This window comes from Gracilinanus agilis, chromosome 4, assembly GCF_016433145.1.
Source record: "Gracilinanus agilis isolate LMUSP501 chromosome 4, AgileGrace, whole genome shotgun sequence".
Classification (NCBI taxonomy): Eukaryota; Metazoa; Chordata; class Mammalia; order Didelphimorphia; family Didelphidae; genus Gracilinanus; species Gracilinanus agilis.
The window spans coordinates 262,880,993-262,896,186 of NC_058133.1; the positions used below are offsets into that span (position 1 = coordinate 262,880,993).

General features: G+C 43.7%; 1 protein-coding gene across 2 annotated transcripts; it reads left to right on the forward strand.

Moving 5' to 3' along the window:
* The first annotated feature begins 210 nt into the window (after nucleotides 1-210).
* On the forward strand, nucleotides 211-8,332 carry PPARD (peroxisome proliferator activated receptor delta). Of its 2 annotated transcripts, none has more exons than XM_044674251.1 (5): nucleotides 211-912; nucleotides 2,378-2,516; nucleotides 3,849-4,051; nucleotides 4,338-4,788; nucleotides 5,726-8,332. In XM_044674251.1, the coding sequence occupies exons 1-5, from the start codon at nucleotides 400-402 to the stop codon at nucleotides 5,971-5,973; spliced, it is 1,554 nt and encodes a 517-aa protein (XP_044530186.1). In that variant the 5' UTR covers nucleotides 211-399; the 3' UTR covers nucleotides 5,974-8,332. The 2 variants fall into 2 exon arrangements, with proteins under 2 accessions (XP_044530186.1, XP_044530187.1); XM_044674252.1 differs by having other exon boundaries at nucleotides 4,374-4,788.
* The last annotated feature ends 6,862 nt before the right edge of the window (nucleotides 8,333-15,194 follow it).

Sequence of the window (15,194 nt, forward strand, 5' to 3'; positions counted from 1 at the left end):
CCCTCTTGACAACCTTACACTCGGGGTCCTGTAGCTCAGGGGGAGCATTCTCTCTCTTATTCTCTCCCATTTTCTCTCTCCCTTCCCCTTCCCCACCCCCTACCCCGTGTTCTCTGAGGCACGTCTTTCACCTCTTGATGGGTTATATTACACTCTTCAGTGGATACACTGCAGCGTACCTGTCTGTCTGATAAAATAGAATAAGGTAGTTGAGCCAGATGCTCCCTAAGGCTTTTCTTAGCACTGGTTTGGTGTGGTGCTACGATAATAAGCAATAGGGTCCTTTTTGCCCAGAGCATTCCAACCCAAGTATGATAGGAGATAAGAAGAAGGACACTGAGAAGCCTGTTAGAAGACCTCTTGTGGTTACAGGTTTAATTTAAGAGGCAGACAGAAGTCATGTGCCCCAAAACAGTCCAGGGGCAGGCAGCTGCCCCTCACCCCCACCCCTGTAGTCCATGTGACTCTGACCTTCCACATCAGACTCGGACTTCCACAAAGCAAGTAACACATCCAAACAAGGAGGGGCCACTTGCTACGGGTCAGATGAAGTTGCCTAGCACCACAGAGCTCTTGTCTGAAAGCTTTCCCCAATCCTCCCCAAACAAAACCATCAGCCTCCAAAGAAACCCCCTTCCCTCCAGAGAAAACAAACAGTGGACAGATACTCCCCTTCCTTTACCCACTTGGTGTGTGTCCTGGGCATGGAGGCCCTGCTGGCAGAGTGTGAAACAATGTGTTTTGTGTCCTGCCACTTTAGACCTTTCTCAGAGCTCCTCACCCTCCTTGTCGGATCAACTCCAGATGGGCTGTGATGGAGCTTCTTCCGCAAGTCTTAACATGGAGTGCCGGGTCTGTGGGGACAAGGCGTCAGGGTTCCACTACGGCGTTCACGCGTGTGAAGGCTGCAAGGTATGGCTGGGTTTCAAACCCTTAAAATGGAACAGAAGCGGCCCCAGGAGCCTCTCACTGCTGCCGACTTTTGCCTGCTTTTCATGCAGGCCCAGGTCCACCCTGGTCACCCTGCACTGTTCTGTCAGAGATTCCAGATTGAAGCTGTCTCTGGGCAAGGCCCTGCTGAGTCCACTGAAGGGGAAGGGGTTGAGGGAGGATGGTCCCGTTCCCCCACTCCCACCCCTGCTGGCCATCTGTGGTACTGGGCCAGCCCCTCCTTTTAGTGCTGGTCCCTTTGGCCTCTTCCTGGGCTTGTTGTGCCCCCTGGGGGCCATGCCTGAAATGACAGCAGAAATCTAGCCTCTGTTAGTCACTTTGCTGAGCCAGAGCCCAATAAGAGGTTCAAGGTTTCTGCTGTCTAAAAATCTGAAAGCCTGGAAATTTTTGGAAAGAATTAGGAGTGTTATTTTCTGAGACTTGCCCTACTTTTGTCTCTTCCCCAAAAGGGGAAAAATGTGTTTCCATTTTTCTGAGATTTTTACTAACTAAATATACTGAGCATGATGCATTTATGTACAGACCAGTTAGATGTACTACATTTTTGTGTTCCTAAATTAACAAAGTAAAATTGAATTGCAAGGAATTTTTAAAAAATAAACATTTTATATATTACTTTTAAAAAACTTCCTTTCCTTTCATACCCACCCCCACCAAAAAAATAAATATTAAAAAAAAAAAAACCCTTAACCAGTTCTCTTCCCTACTTCAAAATTTGTAGGAATTTTACATTTCTGTTCATACTACTGGCTGTAGCATGGCTTGACAGGTAGGCATAATGTTCTCAATGAATATTCATTCATTTCAATTCAGCAGACATTAAGTCTCTGCTACTACATATCAGACATCATGGTAGATCCCAGGAGCATAAAGATGAAAAGAGTGAGTTGGGTTGTATGTCTTTAAAGTTACAAGCTTATGATATCTTGGGAAGGTTTGGGATGTGTGTGATACATACAACTCTGTAGAATATGACGAGGGCAAAGGAGAAATCCAGGCATTGCTCTGGGGGTATCTGAGCAAAAGGGATTTTTTTTTTTTTTTTTTTTTTTTTTTTTTTTTTTTTAGCAAAAGGGATGGGAGAAATGGGGGCAGCTTTGTGGAGGATGGGTCTTGGAGGAAAAGGACAGTTGTAATATATAAAAACCCAGAGGACAGCTGTCTGGTCCAGCAGAGAGTGAAGGGATGAGCCTAGGTACTGGCCAGCTAGCAATCCAGGATTCTTGTGCATGTGATCTGGAGTCTGGTGGTGGAAGGAAAGCCAGAGCTAGGTGTGATAATTCCTTCCACAAACCTTTCTTCAGCATTCTTCCTCCTGTTCCTCCAACAGATGAAGGACATTGTGCCCTTAATGCGTGTTTCTCTCTCTCTCTCTCTCTCTCCCTCTCTCTCCCTCTCTCTTCCTCTCCTTCTCCCGGCCCTCCAGGGCTTCTTCCGCAGGACCATCCGTATGAAACTCGAGTATGAAAAATGTGACCGGAGTTGCAAGGTCCAGAAGAAGAATCGCAACAAGTGTCAGCACTGTCGCTTTCAGAAATGTCTGTCCCTAGGCATGTCACACAACGGTGAGGGCTTAGGAATAGTGCCAGGTGGCCAAGGCCACCCCTGGGAAATAGGGACTGTCCTAAATGGTTGTGTGGTAAAGGCATGTGGAGTGAGGGCCAGAAGGAAGAACGCAGCATTCGGGCTGCCCCCACTGTTCAGTCCTGGGGAACAGTTATCACTGTGGTGAGTGCCAGTGTCTAGCCTGTTCCAAGTTATCTAGAATAACAGTACCAGAAATGGAATCCTCTCTCCTACTTATTCCCCATAAGTAGCCACCAGCCATCGCTCAGACACCTCCCCAGAACAGTGCTTATAGCCTCCAAGCTAGAGGAAGCATTTCTGGGGTACAGCAAACTTATCTTTTCAAGTATTTATGGTAGAATTCACAATTCATGTGGGTCATATGGGTTGCCAGGCTAGAAAATGACAACAGTCTTGATGCCTGGAACTATCCATTCTTTGGGGAATAGTATTCCCCAGTTATCAATGTTCACTGAAGTGACAGTGTCTCCTCCTTGCCTAAACACGAGGGCATCTAGGCCCTCCAGTCAGTTTCTTGGTCCTCCAATTCAGTTCAAACCAGCAAATACTTAATGTCTGCTATGTGCAGAGCACTGTGCCATGTGCTAGGGATGGACACAAAGACAATGATGAAACCGTTCCTGCCCTGTAGGAGCTCACAATTTACTGGTCCAACACCAAGACCCACATGAAGAAGGACTGATTGAGCCATGAGGGTTTTCTTGAGAAACTTTAAAATAAATGGATTCCTTCTCTAGCCTCCCTTGGCCCCCATCAAGAGAAACCAGCTCCTAACTGTTCTGTCTTGGCTGCAGGAAAAGGTAGTTAAAACTCCTCCATGACAATAATAATATAGTACTTTACAATTTACAAAGTGTTTTCACATGCTTTCTATCACCTGAACCTCATAATAGTCCTGTTCCCATTTTATAGATGGGGAAAGTAATGTTAAGAGAGGGTAAGTGATCTGCCCAGAGCCACATAGGGATGGCAAGTGGTAGAGGTTTTCTGGCTGCCTAGTCTAGGGCTCCTTCAATAATAGAGTTATAGCAGGCTTTCTCCTCACAATCTGCCCTGGACATGCAGAGCCAGGGCTAGCCAGCTGTAGGTCAGAGAAGTTCCCTGTTTAAGCCCTGTAGTAGGATTTCAGAGGTCTCCAAAACTAAGCTTACATGTGGCCCAGGGCTATGAAAATAGTGAACACTTAGTAAATGTAGCTTGGATGACTGGCTGAACACCAAGAGGCTTCCAGAAGTATGTGGGCACCCACCCAGGAGGCACTTTAGGAATAATTTCACATCCAGTGATCCTGTCTTGTTCCCATGTGCCAGCAATTCGCTTTGGCCGGATGCCAGAAGCAGAAAAGAGGAAACTGGTAGAGGGATTGACTTCGAGTGAGGTGAGCGGGCAAAACTCACAAGGAGCTGACTTGAAGGCTTTCTCCAAGCACATCTACAATGCCTACCTGAAAAACTTCAACATGACCAAAAAAAAGGCCCGGGGGATTTTGACCGGCAAGGCAAGCAGCACACCTGTGAGTATAGCACCAAGGCACGGGACCTCAGAACAAGCTGGGTTGGGGAGAGTCTCACCCTCTCCTCTTAGGGGCAGGGGCAGCAGAGAGGGGATACTCTGCATCCTGCCTGCCCCTTTTGGAAGAAGGCTTCATTTCTTTTTTTCTAGATGTGGACAAGGGTTTGGGGGAGGCAGGCAGTCGGGGGTGGGGGGCGGTGCAGAGTCCCCCAGGGATCCCTTCCTCACACACTCCCAAGGCTTCCACTTCTAACTAGGGCTGGGGCGGGGGGGCTGGGGTTTTGTAGCCCTTTGTGATCCACGACATGGACACGCTATGGCAGGCAGAGAAGGGCCTAGTGTGGAAGCAGCTGGTGAATGGGCTCCCCCAATACAAAGAGATGAGCGTGCATGTGTTCTACCGCTGTCAGTGCACCACGGTGGAAACGGTGCGCGAGCTCACCGAGTTTGCCAAGAGCATCCCCAGCTTTGTCAGCCTCTTCCTGAATGACCAGGTGACCCTGCTCAAGTATGGAGTCCACGAGGCCATTTTTGCCATGCTGGCCTCCATTATGAACAAGGATGGACTTCTGGTAGCCAATGGCAATGGCTTTGTGACCCGTGAATTTCTCCGAAGTCTTCGCAAGCCCTTCAGTGAGATCATCGAGCCTAAATTTGAATTTGCTGTCAAGTTCAATGCCCTGGAGCTAGATGATAGCGACTTGGCCCTTTTCATCGCTGCTATCATCCTCTGTGGAGGTGAGCAAATAGGGAGCCTGGATTTACTGTCTGAGGCTGGTCCTGGCTCTTTAGCTTTGGGGGTCAAAAGACTGTAGGTCTAGAACTGGAAAGGATCTTCAAGGTCGTCTGGCCTAGCCCCCTTATTTTACAGTTAAGGAAACCTGGGTCCAGAACAATTAAATAAGTAACTTACCTGAAATCACCCATTGAGAAGCTAAGATCTGAGCTCGGGTCCTCTGAAGGCCACATTGGTCACTTTCTAGCTGCTCTGCCCTGTCCTCCCCTGCCTCCATCCACACTGAAATTTTGCTTTCACTGCCTTCAAGGTCCTTTTTGTCTCTTCTGAAGTTGGAGCTATTCTCGTCAGAGGGAACTGTGGTGCTAATAACTTGGCTCCCATTTATGTTGTACCCTGGGTCCAAAGCACTTATGCCACACTGATCATGCTTGCCAGATGATAGTTTGGGCATTCTCACTATAGAAGGGGGTCAGAATTATAAGTAATAGCTCCAATTTTATAGCACTTTATGTGTTACTGCACTTGGTCTTCACAACTGACCTATAAGATTGGTGGTACTTGGATCATTCCCATTTTATAGGTAAGAAAATAGACTTGGGAACATAAAGTAACTTGCCCAAGGTCTTATAGTGACTTTTACTCCATCATGTTGCCCTCCTCCCTCACCTACATGGTAAGTTCAGTTATAAGTGGGTGGTTACCTGCAAAACACATTTAGGTGATTACTTCAGAAGATCCCACACTAGAGAGTCAGCCTGACACTTGGCAGTAACCTTGGACACATAGAGAGAATTAGGTAGCAGGGAAGCAGCTTGAGAAAAGCAGAGCCAACTGGAGAGTTACCACGTAGATGATCTCGCCCTAGGGGAGCAACACAGGAATGGGTTGGAGATGGCCACCAAGCCCTCCTCCCTAAACACTCCCTTCTCCCCATAGATCGCCCTGGACTCATGAATGTCAAACAAGTGGAAGAGATTCAAGACAACATCCTAAGGGCTCTGGAGTTCCACCTGCAAGCCAACCATCCCGATGCCCAGTACCTCTTTCCTAAGCTGCTGCAGAAGATGGCTGACTTAAGGCAGCTGGTAACAGAGCACGCCCAGATAATGCAGAAAATCAAAAAAACTGAAACAGAGACCTCATTGCATCCACTGCTTCAGGAGATCTATAAGGACATGTACTGAAGCCCTGAGGCAAAGGAGCTGTCAAGCAGCCCCTGCCCAGGGTGGTCTAGGCCACATGTGAGCTCTCCAGGTACTAAATACCCTGGTGCTGAAGGACACGTGGTGGGCAGGCCTAAGGAAGCACTGTCCAAACCCCAGTTCCGTTGACTTTGTCCAGAGGCACTTTGCATTGCTCCTGGAGCAGTCCAGACTTAACATTTGTGTGCACACGTGTGCATACATACATACATACACACACACACATATACACACACAGTCTGTCTCTGTCTCTCTCTCTCCTTTTCCCTCTTTTCGTCTGTCTCAAAACCAGATTTGTATTATCTCACCAGCAAAAACTAGAACAGGGCCTCTTCTTTTTTCCATATCTGGCTGAGGCCCGTCTATCCCTCCATTCTACTGGGACAGAAAGGTGGAGGAGGTGCCAAGCTTCTCAGGCTCTCATTTTCATAGTGTAAGACGTGTGTGTGAGACATCCCAAAGAAACACTAAGCTGGGCATAGGCTCAAGGCCTCCTGTCCCCCCTCCCAGCCTTTAGTGATTGACAAGATTCCTTTCTCCTTTGGAACCCAATGATGCCATCCCTCAGTGGTCTCCAGCTTCCTTCCCAGTTCTCCTGGGAAGTTGGTGGTGAGGTGGGGAGTAGTGACCCTTAGGAAATGGAGGGAATATGCAGAGCAGAAGAGGGACACTCCCCTCACTGCCTTGGACTTCACAAATAGCCCTCCTGGGTCAGTTATGTATGGGCTTTGGCAGCAGGCCACTTTAATGCCTAGCATCATTTCTGTTCTTTTAACTGGTCTTCCATGTTGGTGTTTACCGCAGCCTCTGGTGCTGACTGACATGGAGGCTGGACACCAGGAGGAGGGTGGGGTGGGTGAGCCCCTCTGGGAGCAGCAAGCAAGCCCCATGATGTTTGGAGACAGTTGAAAGGAGAGCCACAGCCCTGCCTGGAGAAGGCCTTAGGACTAATTTCATTTTGAAGGCTGATAGTCCCAAGACAGGAGACTAGTTGGTGGGATATAGCCATGCCAACCCCACATTTCATTACTAAGTCTGCTCAGACTCCAATACCAGTATCTAGATGTCTCAAACCTAGTTTGAGCTTAACCTTCCCCCTTCCTCAGAGGGTATGGAGAAGCTGGTGCTGCTCCCTCTGCACTCCCCATGCTGGCACCTACCACAAGCACTGAATTCACTTTAATCACAGGTTCCATCCCCTTCCCCTAAGCAGGGTTCCAGGGGCCACACATAGGCCCCAGGCTCACAGACTGTTGGACTGGGTGAGCTGCATTCCCTTTGCTTGAAAGGGCTTAAACAAGAAATTCTAAATGAACAGGCCATCTCTGTTGACTCAGCAGTTGCCTTGGCCTGCCCAGCACGAGCAAAATATTTTATTTTGTATAATCTTCCGTAGCCTAACGTGGACCTCTCCCTTTTCCTCAAAGTTTACCACTACCACCTCTCACCCACCAGCCTATTGCCCTATTGGGCCATGAGGTCAGACAGCCTGATCTGACCCAGCTCCACATCTAGGTGCTTCCATAAACCAACCCTCTCATTCCTGGCTCATCCCTCACACTTCCTCCCCACCACCTGGAGATGTCTGGGCCATTTTTAAAATTATAGCTTTTCCTACCTTCAAGGTAGGCCTTAAGGTCTGGGGCACAGCCTAGGAATATTCCTAGGAAGTCAAACCTAAGAGAAACATCAGACCATCCACTCCAGCTCTCAGAGGGGTAAAATGATTTGTCTAAGGTCATACTGGCAGAACTGGGACTGGAACCCAGGACTCAGTTTCAGGGGGATCAAAGCTGGGCTCCTACAGCCTAGAAGATAGTTGGGGGCACTGGTGGCGGGGCCTTTCAGGCTGCTGGCAGCCTTTAGTTAATGGGTTAGTGGGGAGAAATGAAAAGAGGAAGAAGAAAGGAAATCCCGGGGGGTAAAGGAGGAAGAGGAACCAGACCACCCCATCCCTTTATTCTGTCGTCTTCAAGTCCACCCCTGGTTTGGTATTGGGGTCAGAAGTTCCTGAGGCAGGACCTCTAGCTCCCCTCTCTCTGCTGGGGCAGGCGCCCTGGAACAGCTTTGCACACTCCTTGGGTGGGTGGGGGGCCTACCCATGCCTGATGCTGTGAAGGAAGATACTGTGCCTGACCATCCAACCTTTCCCTCCCCAGCCCCGACTTGTGCAGATGCTCAAAGCTGCCACTCCCCATTGTGTCATAACAATCTCCAAAACTGAAATGTATATTTTTGCTAGAAGCCCCAGCTTCCTTTGTTTTTAATATAAATAGTGTATACAGATTGATGGAACTCTAAATAAATGGGAATTAAATATTTAAGAGCTGACTGACCCTAACCTGAATCTGTCCTTTGTAGGGTTTTTTTTTTTTCTCCCCAGGGGGCTAATTACAGATTCTTGGAGCTTTTCTTCCTTTTGTAGGTCTTTGGGGAGGAGGAAAATGCTGAAAGCTCTTCACTCAGTCTTCCCTCTTGGGCTTTCCTTGAGGGGTAAACATCCATTCTGAGGCGTCATATAAATTGCTTCAGATTTCTCTCATGCCATTTTCAGCATTACAACCTATTGCACTGGTGAGCATCTGTCAGGGGTGTTAGACTAGAAGTAATACAGAGTGGTAAGTGGAAAAACAACACGAACACACCTATATCAGTCTTGCCTCCTGAATCTCTGAATGTTCTTCCATCTTTGATTTCAGTACCTGCCCAGCTGCTCTGGAACGAATAGTTCCATTTGTTATCCACATTTCTTCTGGTTTGGGAGAGCCAGTCCTATTGTTCTCATGATGCCTCTTCTGACCTTTGGTTAGGTTCTTCCACTCCTAGGGAAGCCCAGTCTCACTAGGAAGGCCAAGGGAGAAAGAGAGGCATTGTGATATAGAAAGAATACTGCCTTTGGTACCAAAGGCTCTGGATTCAAGTTTCAATTCTGCTTCTTACTATATGACATTCACTGGGCAAATCGTTCCCTTATGGGCTTTCATTTCTTCAAATGTTAAGTGAAGTGAGGGTGAGGATTGAGGAAAAATCAGGAAAGACCTCTCATGGGGGTTAGTACTTGAACTTGTTTTTGAAAGAAGCCAGGGATTCTAAGAGGTAGTAGGATAGTTTGACCAGACCAAAGTTCATGAAAGAGAATAATAAGAAATAAGACTAGAGTTAGGTTTTGCCAGATTGCAAAGGAATTCTATAGTTTGCATTTTTAGAGACAAGAAATTGATGAGGTTAATGCTAATTGGGTCTCATCCCAAGAATTAATTGATGGCTGAAACTGACTCCATTATGCAGAATCAAGCTTTAAATAAGGAAATATAATAATAGAGTTGCTAGTATAATAAGTTAGTAATTAAGATAAAGTGAAGAAGTGTGGAAAGTAAAAGTAAAGAGTTAGCGAGAGTAAAGTGTAAGAGATAGGTAGGGATTCTCAGGAATGCTTTTTATCTCCATTAGTTACTAAGGAAGGGGGCATTAGTTTGGGTATTATTACCCTTGGTCTCCAGGGAACTGCCATTACTTTACCCATCATCCACTTTGGTCTACATAGCTTTACCCATGGTTCACTCTGTCCACTTGAGGGGAGCAAACTGAAATATAAATGAAGATATTAATGGTATGTTAAATACCATGTTAGGTCAAGTTTTGTTCTTTTCAGCACAGAGAAAGAAAGGGGGAAAAAAATCAATCCTTGCCTTCAATGAGCTTACAATCCAACACAAAAGAAACTTGAAAGTTGCCCTCTAAAGAGCTTATGGTCTAACACTCGAAACAAACCCCCTAAGAAGTATGAAAAGGGCAGAGGGTTCTGCTGAAGTATGAGTAACAAGGCTTATTGGATCTTGCAAGATGGTGAGATTTCCCAATGAAGAGGTTGGGAAAACACAGAAGCACCAAAGCAATTACAAATTAACAAGTCTTTAATCAGGACAAGGGAGACAATGCTCTTATGGCCATCACACAGTTATACACATGCCATACAAAGCCAAGCTCTCAGACTCTGGGAACATTATCTCCAGGAAAAAAAAAAAAAAAAACAAAACCAAAAACATGAATGGGAATTTCCATCTAACTAAAGAACTTAGGTTCTACTTATTCCTTAGGGTATCTAACCAAAGAGAAACAACTACCTGGTTACATGGGGGCTAGGCAAAGAGGATTAGTTTGGAATCCCTGAGAACAGCCTACATGCAATAAAGAAACTTAGAAGACAAAAAGGTACTTAAGACCTGATTCTATCCAGCACTCCTATCCAGGGTGCTCCATGGATACTTGATGTCCTGACAAGGGTCATTCTGGAAGTTTCTTGAAGGCAATTTCCCATGGGTCAAAGGTAAATTTAGAGTTTCATAAAACAAGGCTGTCATTTCCCCCTTCTACTCAGCAATTCCACCACTGAAGTAGTAGAAGGAAGACAAGGGACCTAGCATGGACAAATGGCTTCTGGGGACACTCCTATTGGCAGAGATGCAGTGACAGCCAGAAAGCAGACAAAAAACTGCCCCATTTCCCATGGTCTATTTTGTCTTTCAGGTCTTAGAGATCCAAGGTAGACTTCAGTGGCCTTCTTTTGTAGAAGTCTCCTTTGCAATAGACAGGTTCTCAAACACTTTCATTGCTGGAAAAAAAAAAAAAAAAAACAAACCATGAGGAATCTATCACCGAATTGTCCAATAGGAACTGATAAACTCTTCAGATATTTGGTCAGAAGTACATATAGGACTAAAGTATGCTCTCAGCCACAGTAGACATTCCATAATTTGGGCCTGATTGAAATGGTCCATTGGTCCTTAAAAATTACTTGATACTGGTGCTTTGAACAGTATTAAAAGTAACCTCATTAGCTAGCCTTTAACATTTTATTATTCCTATTAAAATCCACTTATAGCAAGTAGAAATATATACATAAGATATATTTCCTAAGAAAATACAGTTTAATAATATTAAAGCTATTGCATAGTTAAAAGCAGCATTAAAAAATAGATACTAAATTAAACTATAGAAATAAGAAAGGCAAAAAAGAAAGAAAATATAACACAGGTTTATCAAGATTTGTGGCCCCAACTCACCATTTGTGTAAAGAAAAAAAGATTTTAAACCCTTACCTTCCATCTTACAATCAATACTGTGTATTGGTTCCAAGGCAAGAGTGGTAAGGGCTAAGCAATGGGGGTTAAGTGACTTGTCCAGGGTCACACAGCTAGGAAGTGTCTGAGGCCAGACTTGAACCCAGGACCTCCCATCTCTAGACCTGGCTCTCAATCCACTGAGCCACCTAGCTGCTCAGAAATTTTAAAATACCAGCCATTACTAAATAAAAATTCTAATTGAACATCCTATTATAAAGATCCTATTATAAAACCAGAAAAAAAAAATTTTAATGCCTACATGACATTGCAATATCATTTTACAATTAAATTCAAAATTCTCAAAATTAAAAATTATAAGTCTCACTTCCCCTTATAGAGTGTGAGAAACTAATTTCACATTCTCATTTTCCCCTCTGAAGAATGAGATGCTAAGGATCTAAAAACAAAATCCTTTAATTCGCTTTAACTGTTTATTTAACCATAACCATGCTCAAATGGTTTGGACATTTTACTCACATTAACCACTATGAAAAAAAATTGACTTCAGGGCTGTTGAACTCTTGTGCCTTTTCTCTATGTTAAATAATATCAAATTAAAACACCACATCCAAGTGAATGGATGTCCACCTGGGGTAACAAGATCATATTTTCCTACTGATAAGTAAATTGACTTGATCAAAGTCTAAGCTCACTATTCTCACTAAATAGACTTACGCCTTGATGTCACAAACTACTACAACATTTTCCATTTATTCTTATGACCTCATATCTCCAAAGGCCTCATAAGAATTAACAGGTAGGTGACAAATTTAAGATTCATCTACTTCGTTGTTTGAATGGCTAAAAAATTCTCCATACCTCCCATCTTCACTTCCTATATGGATCTCAGCATCAGCCTAGCTAAGACTATATCACCTTTTTTGATTATAGAAAACTTGCCATAACAAGAGAAAAGAGGGACATAACTAAAATAAGGGAGAAGTGTTCCCTGAAACTGGAATATTAACTCCCAGGTAGAAGTTAGAACCTGCCGGGTATAAAGCCGAAGTTTCTTTCTAGGGAAGATTGCTGAGCACACTCTCAGCTTTCCTGCAATACCTGCAAATGGTATATTACCACCAGAAGACACCCCATTAGGCTGCTTGCATCACTGACCAATTTGCTCCATAGCATTTCTACTCATTTCATTCCCATACAGTTTAACCAAATGATTACTGTACTCTCCAATCATGTGTAGGGTTGAATATTACCATCTCCTATTGTTAGAACTATATCCATAAAAGCTATCAGGCTCCACTCTTCTTCTGACATCAGTAATTACATTCCACAGTTCTACACATACTGAATATGTAGTGATTTATGCAAACTTATAAAAGCACTCTGGACTGCAAATCTCAAACAAATACCACATAGAACCTCAAAGCAAAATAAAACACAACTGAATTGAAACTTCTCTACTTTAGTTATCTGTGAGGACAGCTTTTTGACTTGTCTAGTTTTCAGGGTAGAATAATTTCCCATCTTAAAAGGGACCTACCTTGCTCAGAATAGGTTAGAATTCTTGCGGGGGGAAGGAAACCAGGCCAAGTTCTATAGCTGGCCCAAGGACATGTGTTGGAAAAAAAATCTAATGAACCAAGGGAAGGGAGAACAAAGAGGACCGATACTTAGCCATATTAGGAATCTTTGGAAACTTGGAGGCGACCTTCCCATTTGCTTGAAGGTTCCCTGTCCAGATTTCTTAGATGGACTCCTTCAGGTTCAGGCTATAAGGTAACCTTGTCTGGGAGTTTTTTCTCCCTAGGAAAATGACTGGAATAACAGGGTGCTAGGGTTCTGGTTTAGTTCTCATTTTTACTCCACAAAAACATTGCATTTGCATCAGCTACTCCCCGAACATCTCTCTTTTGGTCTTAGAGAGATACCACTTCCAAGAGGAGCCATTCAATTAAAACATTCAAGGTTTCGTTTTTGTTTTTACCGTTAGTCACAAAATATTTCTCCAAAATTTTCTTGTCCATTTGCAATTACCAATAAGGGATACAGTTTACCAAACTCAAATTAACTTTCTTATGCACCAGAACACATACACTTTAATCAGAAAAGTCTTATGTTCTCAAGAAAAAAGTACTAGCTTAAAAATTTTGAAATCATAACATTCAAATCTACAGTTAATACCTGGAATAAAAATGCATCTCATTACTGGTATCATTAAAAAACTAACTGCTGTTGATATATAATACATTCACCATGCCAAAAGCTAGAAAGGAAAACACTAAAATATGTCATGAATCCTGGACCTTCCCTTTGGCTCCTGCTGGAGATTCTCTGATAACCCAGATCATAAGTTCTATGTTCTCAGCTATTAGGGAATCAACAGTGAGTACAATTTCAAACATTATTGGCTAACAATTAAACTGCACGCATTTAAAGTTGTTTTAGAGAAACCTCTTTAGTTCTCAAGCTTCTATGAGAATATAAAAAAATTTTATAACCATTGTAAAAAAAATCTTAATCACTCCAGACAGTATAAAATACTTGGGGTTCTATTTGCCAAGACAAACACAGGAATTATATGAGCACAATTACAGAATGCTTTTCACGCAAATAATGTCAGAGAAAGAACTGTTGGAGTCAGAATACAGATGAAAGCACAGTTTTTTATCCTCTGGTACTTAGTACATAATAAGGAAGGACTCAATAAGTGAGGATTTGTTTATTTTGGCAAATGGGGTTAAGTGTCTTGCCCAGGGTCACACAGTTAGGAAGTATCTGAAGTCAATAAGTCTTTACTAAATGAAAAAAAGAAGTTAAGTGAGGGGGGCCCAAAAAGTAAGGATATGAGTGATACATAGGATACCTATGTATGTAAGGATACGTATACAGGTATAGGATACTGAGATTGTTGACAACACAGCAGTCAGTGATAATATCATCTTACAGAGATGCTAAATGCTCTGTTTGGCATTCAAAGCCCTTCATCACCTAGCCGCCTCTTGCCTTACACTTTAATCCCAATGTATACTTTTTATTTTTAAACCCTTATCTTGCCTCTTAGAATAGATACTTAAGTATCCTGTCAATTCTAAGGCAGACGAGTAGTAAGTAATTCTTAATTCCTAATGCCTAATTTTTAGGCAATGGGAGTCAAGTCATTTGCCCAGGGTCACATAGCTAAGAAGTGTCTGAGGTCTCATTTGAACCCAGGACCTCCCATTTCCAGACCTGGCACTCTAGCCATTGAGCCAACTCTCTTCCCTTTGACATGTACTCATATCTAATAACACCGGCCTCCTGGCTGTTCCACAAATGAGACACTCCATCTTTTGTCTTGGGATATTTTCTCCAACTGTCCCACATGGCTGGAATGGTCTTCCTCCTCATCTCTTGACTACTCACCTCCCTGGCTTCCTTTAAATCCCAGCTAAAATCCCATCTTCTAAAGGAATCCATCCCTAAACCCTATTAATTCTAATGCCTTCCCGCTGTTAATTACTCATTTCCCATTTATCCTGCACATAGCTTGCTTTGCCTAAATTTGTTTGCATGTTGTCTTCTGCATTAGGTTGTAAGCTCCTTGAGTATAGGGACTTTCTTTTTTTTTTTTTTTTTTTTTTTTTTGTATCCCCAGCACTTAGCACTGTGCCTGACACATCATCGTAGGCACTTAATAAATGTTTGACTGATAACATTATCTTACAGAGATATTAATAGTGTCGTAAAACCCCTCTTCTTGGATATTTCAGTAGGTATGGGAATCAGGAAAGACTTCTTCAAAAGTGATCTTTGAGGCCTTGATCAATGATACACGTAAAACCCAGTGGAATTGTACGTCGGCTAAGGGGGGCTGGGGGGCTTGGGGGAGAGGGAAAGAACATGAAATATGTATCTACGGGAAAATATTCAAAATAAATTTTTTTTAAAAAGTGATCTTTGAGGGGTAGCTAGGTGGCTCAGTAGATTGAGAGTCAGGCCTAGAGCTAAGTCTTAGGTTCAAATCTGACCTCAGACACTTCCTAGCTATGTGACCCTGGGCAAGTCACTTGACCCCCATTGCCTAGCCCTTACCACTCTTCTGCCTTGGAACCAATACCCAGTATTGATTCTAAGATGGAAGGT